This window comes from Amphibalanus amphitrite, unplaced genomic scaffold (genome assembly GCF_019059575.1).
Source record: "Amphibalanus amphitrite isolate SeventyFive unplaced genomic scaffold, NRLGWU_Aamphi_draft 001773F_arrow, whole genome shotgun sequence".
Taxonomy (NCBI): Eukaryota; Metazoa; Arthropoda; class Thecostraca; order Balanomorpha; family Balanidae; genus Amphibalanus; species Amphibalanus amphitrite.
In genome coordinates, this window is record NW_024883266.1 from 12548 (window position 1) to 18251 (window position 5704).

At 49.1% G+C, this 5704-nt stretch overlaps 1 protein-coding gene across 1 annotated transcript; it reads left to right on the forward strand.

Annotated features, from left to right (window-relative positions):
- Positions 1-822: 822 nt before the first annotated feature.
- Positions 823-5486, forward strand: LOC122375093 (galactoside 2-alpha-L-fucosyltransferase SEC1-like). The gene is made up of 7 exons (XM_043354276.1): positions 823-1001; positions 1547-1775; positions 2323-2427; positions 2708-2799; positions 3157-3249; positions 3596-3758; positions 4525-5486. The coding sequence occupies exons 1-7, from the start codon at positions 849-851 to the stop codon at positions 4728-4730; spliced, it is 1041 nt and encodes a 346-aa protein (XP_043210211.1). The 5' UTR covers positions 823-848; the 3' UTR covers positions 4731-5486.
- Positions 5487-5704: the final 218 nt, after the last annotated feature.

Here is a 5704-nt window from a genome sequence, read left to right on the forward strand (position 1 = left end):
AACACAGGGGGCAGAATCCGACCCCCAGCGGGGCGCGTATCAGGGGCGGAGAATTGTCATAATCAGGGCTGCGGAGTCGGAGTCGGAGTCGGAGTCGGTCGGAGTCGACAGTTGTGACCGGAGTCGGAGTCGGAGTCGGAGTCGATTTTAGAAACCCGAGCCGGAGTCGGAGTCGGAGTCACCGAAAATCTGTCGACTCCGCAGCCCTGCTAGGTCTGCGGAGTCGTAGTCGGGAGTTGGAGTCGGTCGGAGTCGACAATTCTGCCCGGAGTCGGAGTCGGAGTCGGAGCTGGTTTTTGAAAGCCGGAGTCGGAGTCGGAGTCGGAGTCGCCGAAAATCCATCGACTCCGCAGCCCTGGTCATAATCCCAGGGGGTGCTTTTCTAGCACCTGGCGAATGGAAGCGTCAAATTCTTGCGTAGAAAAGCACATATATGATAGGTAGATACGTTTTCCCAGCAGCATCACTCTCCTCACGACTTACGCAAAGCAGTTTGTGTCTCAGACGTATTTTAAGCACCCCTGGAGCACTATTATATGGCGACGTTTGAATTTCAGGGGGTGCTCGAGCACCCCAAAACCCCTAATTCTCCACCCCTCGCGCGTATTGACTGAAAAGTCTAGCGGGGCGCGAATGGTTACTGTGGAAAAACTGCTTGTGACCCTTTACGGCCTAACTTGACCATTCAAACTTGAAATTTGATTGATGGTCATTGGTCACTAGCTGCATCGAGCCTATAGGTAACGGATGTCAAAAACAAGACATACGAATGACCAGTGGAAGTCTCAGCCTCCCAGTGACGGTCTCTCCGGTTTGCAGACTCGGAGGCGCTTCAGTCCCTCTCAGATATGGCAGAGCTGCTGGAGGAGGGCGCCGGCCGTCCCGACCTGGCCGACCAGCTGCGCAACGATATCGCCGCCGACACCGGGCTCGGCGAACAGCCCGAGGACGACGGCGAGAACGAACGCGAAGTCATGGAGTTCGAGGATGGTGTGAGCCAGGTTCGTTATTATAACGTGCTGTGAAAAGTAATTGGTCTTCGAGCCCCCTGTCGGTGACCATCTGGAGGCTAAACAGTTGACCTGATGTCAAATCTGAGTACACTCCAGAAAGGGGGTTAAAAGGGTTATCACATGCGCTTTCCCGCGGCGCTGTAGCTCATTGGTTTCTGAGTTATGTGCCGGTGTTTCGGAAAATGTTGAAATAGGCAGCATTTGACCTTTGATGAACTCTGGTGACCTGATGTTTGATCTGACCTAAAAAAATGAAAAGCGTTTTCGTCCTTATTTTGGACCTTCTTTTGAATGCCGCTTACCGGTTGTCGCCACGTGGTCCAGGAGACAAGTTAGAGGAGATGCTGAAACACTCTCCCCCTCCCCCTCCCAACAGGGCGTGGAAATCCAGGACCCCTAGCGGGGCGCGGGTTATAACAGCGAGCAAGGTTTTAATAAGTGTTACAATGTAGACTTTAAAAAGAAAAAAAGATATCGCACGAAGTGTTTACTAAAATCCCCGATAATCATCGCCTTTTTTCAACACACGACAGGCGAACATCAGCAAGTCATCCAGAGACCCGGAGGCCGACATCGACCGGGATCTCAGCTGCACCACCCACATCATGTTCCTGGCCGACAGTCAGCTCGGCAACTTCATGGTCAAATACGCGGTGCTCTACGGATTCCAGCGGAAATACAGCGCCAAAGTCTACCTTTTCCCAAAGCAATACCGATTCGCAAATAAAATATTCAAGAAGCTCTCCATCGATGTCGTACCAGGTATGTGCCATGCGTTGCATGGTGGAAGGATGCTATTGCCTTCAGTTCGAGCGTACGCGGCGTCAAAATTAATTGTGCCGTTTGCATTGTCAAAGGCGCACTGTTATATTTCTGCTCAGTCCAAATGCTATTTATCGTTCAGTCAGCTAAACACAAAGTTTTGAGAATACATCATATATAGGTACCATTAGACCCGCTCTAATTGAAACCCTAAGCGTGCATTGCCTGCATTTCGTAATTAATTAGATATCGAGGCGAACACGTTTATCAGATATGTTTGTTTCCGTACTATTTGTAATGCATTTTATTGGATATTATTGGAAATGTATTTTATTTGCTTCAGAAAATAATAAATCCAGCTTTTGCTACATAGCATTAGCGTTTGTTGAGCTCCGGGCATCTGCATGCCTATATGCAACTCATGTTATCGGGAGACATCGCATCTATACAGCCTTGCGTTTAAGCGGCCTTGTTCCGAACAATGCTATTGAAACGTGCCCGCTATCTGCTCATTCAGCTCTGACCAGTAGTGTGTTCTGTCTGTCAGATGAGCTAAAGACGGCCGACTGGAGGCCGGTCAGCTACGAGGACATCATGTACATGCTGCCCTGCAACAAATACGTCACAGAAGAGGAGTTCTTCATCGTGACTGGTAACGAACGATCCCGCCTCCCGTAAAGAACGTTGCAAACTTAGCAACTCAATCAGCCCGGAGCAATCTAATCACCGATTAGCTCAAACTGCGTGTTTTGGCTCTCCATCATTCATTCACTGAATGAATGACAGTCGCTTATCATTCTGCAGATGACTGCAACCGCATGTGTAGTGCATGTAACAAAGGGATAATGGTTCCATTCTTTAACTTCTTTACGGCTATTTTGTGACTCTTATAGTGGCGTGTGGACATTCTAACAGTTAAAGTCTTTTTTCAGACTGGCCGGCGGACAACGGTCTTCAGCTCTATTCCCAATACGTGGACGAACTCCGAAAAGACTTCGAGTTCACACCTGCATTTAGAACTAGGGTACGTATGGTCATCATTGATTGGCAATTAGCATGGATAACTTCTGTTTTCACAAGGTGATAGAGGCCTATTGTCTGACTACGTGCTAGACATTCCTAAATCCTAACCCAAATTCAGCACTGGCAATTTAGTTTCGTTCTTGTTAAGCAGGGAGTGTCACGAATGCAGTGATATCGCAATATTCTTGAGCGTTGCTCTAACTTTAAGGGACGCTCCATGGTGATCGTGGGCGTTGGATTACAAACAATAATTAGAAGACAGTGAACATGAATCTGCATTATCACACGAAGCGTCCACTGTTTCGTCATAACTAAGAATTCTCGCTTTGCGTTACAACGCTTTGTGTACTTATTTTAGGCTCGGAGGTACACCGAACGCTTCCGTGCCTCGCCCAACACCACGCTGGTTGGCATCCACGTCAGGCGGGGAGATCATATTCTGCACACATGGGTAAGCTACAACGGTCAACTGAATAGCTCACTCACACCCAAGGCTATACTCGCAAGTCACAACCCACATCGTTATGCTTATTACTTGCGTGTATGTATTTGGAGAGGCGTAGCAATTTATTGACCATAGCGAAATTATGTTATGAGGTATTTCATGGCTTTGAGTGAGTCTATGAGCAGCAATTAATCGAAAACAGCTAAATTTACAGAAACGTTCTTTTGTGGTATTTCATCACAGAACTAAAAAGTAAAAACATACCTACCTTGCGAAGCACCACTCAGCAAGCCGTCCAAAGTCGGATGTGATTTAACAACTCCACCGGCTAACTGCGATATTCATTCGACAGCTGCGTCACCAGCGGAAGGTCCCCGACCTGGACTACTTCAACAAGTCCATGCAGTATTACGCCGCCATGTTTCCCGACGTCCGCTTCGTGGCCTGTTCAGATGACAGGCGGTTTCTGCTGAACAAGCTGGTGCCTAACGCGCCCTTCCCCATCTATACAATTGGTTAGTGGAAACTCACCAATAGGGTATATAGGGCCTTGTGGAAACTGACACTGACAGTCTGACAGTCTGACAGTCTACCGGGTCGGTTAACGTAAACGTAACTCGGTATTTTATTGTCATTTGTCTTCAATGCTTAGTCTTTGCATGTCCTAACCTTGAAACATTGTCATTCTTATAAATAATATTGCGCTTATTTAAATTTATTATTTCTAGATCTCATATTTGTTTAAAAACATGGACATTTATAAGTCCTTTGGGCTTTGTACCTCGGTACAAAGAACGGTCACCCGTGACCGCGGCTGACCGTCACTAGAAACAATATCCCCACCCACAAAAGCTAGCTCCGGTCGAAACTACCTACTTAGTTGTGTCGGCTAGTGGTGACCGTCCAGCCCGGAATGCAGGGGATCGTTTTGTGTGGGCCCTGAGGTCAGATAAAAGGAATCGGTGGTTCTCTATTCCGTATTCCCTGGGAGTTTTGAATCAGGATTATATTCGCTCTGGAGTCTGGCTTATAAAATAACCTGAGCTTTCTGACGACTTTTACTCCAGCCCAGCGGCCCAGTGTGAACTGCCCTCTACCGTCCCAAGTGCAGTGTGATCCGACCTCTACCGGCCACCCGCCGGAGTGTGGTGAGAGCTGACCTCAGTCAGCCCCAGTGCGGTGTGAACTGACCTCAGCCAGCCCCAGTGCGGTGTCAGCTGACCTCCGCCCGCCTAGTGCGGCCCAGTGTGAACTGACCTCTGCCGGCCGTGCTCCCCACAGACAGTGTGAACCAGGTGCACGACATGGCGCTGCTGGCCGCCTGCGACCACACCGTCATCACCGTGGGCACTTTCGGCCTGTTCTCGGGAATGCTCACAGGGGGCAGCATCGTCGCCGCGTCGCGCCACACCGGCACTCGGGGCGACCCGTTCGACATTCAGGTCAACCCGCCCGGCGACATTGGCCAGGCGTTCCTGTGGAATTAGCGACTGTGCAGTGAGACATGGGTGGTACTGGTGTCTCACCGGTGATAGCAGTACGTTGCTATTCCGTTTCGCGAGCTGACGTCACACTTGTGGGGCAATAGGCTTGTTGACGTCATGGAGTAATCCAATTTGACATATGCAATAGCAGCGTGCTGCATCGGTGAAACACCACCGTGGACAGGAGTGTGCCTGGAAGCGTGTGGAACATGTGATCTTTATGATGGAGTCCATAGTTTTCGATCTAGTTTGGGTATGAGCGTGGACGGCGAAAATAGGAGCCTGAGGGACATACGAGCCTGCCGACTCGTAGGCGACCATCTTAAATCACGTCATAAACTACTCCGTGTCACGGAATAATATTCGTAGATTGATAATACTCATAGACTTGTCTATGATCACGTGATCAAAGATGAAGCTTTCCTTCTTCCGTATCATTTGCCTGTGCGATAGAGCTCAGGTCACGTGCTCAACGAGGCAGCTTTTAAGATGTCTAAAAACCTCCCGCGGGCACCTGTATTCACCGTTCACCGGTATCAGGAGGTATTAGTCGGGGCTGGCAGCGCCACCTGTCGATAAGTATTTAAAGTATTTTTGGCTGTCTGACTGAGCTGACATGACCGTTGACACCAATGACGGGCTTTTCATTGGCTACACTTTTTTTAGGCTTTGAGCATGAATTGGCTTCCGAAGATGACATTAGCGTCATGACCTCTGACGTCACTGATATGCGGTCTGCTGGGCCACTGTAAACCCGAGTATTAACCCGCGCCCCGCTGGGGGGGGGGGGGCAGAATCTGCCCCCCTCCCGTTTTTCGCCAATAACTTCTAAACGCGTTACGCCAGCGACGTCAAACTTTCAGTACCTTATCATACATCAATTTGACACCTTCCCTGAAAATTTGAGCAAAATCCGTCGGAAAATTTTTGAGAAATTGACGTTTTAGTGACGTCATGTTCGCCATTTTCGCCTCAAA

What these genes read in the sequence shown, in the direction of transcription:
- LOC122375093 (XM_043354276.1), top strand. Translation starts at nt 849, where the DNA reads ATGGCAGAGCTGCTGGAGGAGGGCGCCGGCCGTCCCGACCTGGCCGAC. An exon ending in CACCTGCATTTAGAACTAGG is followed by an intron (nt 2,800 to 3,156) that starts GTACGTATGGTC and finishes TACTTATTTTAG; the next exon opens with GCTCGGAGGTACACCGAACG. An exon ending in ATCATATTCTGCACACATGG is followed by an intron (nt 3,250 to 3,595) that starts GTAAGCTACAAC and finishes TTCATTCGACAG; the next exon opens with CTGCGTCACCAGCGGAAGGT.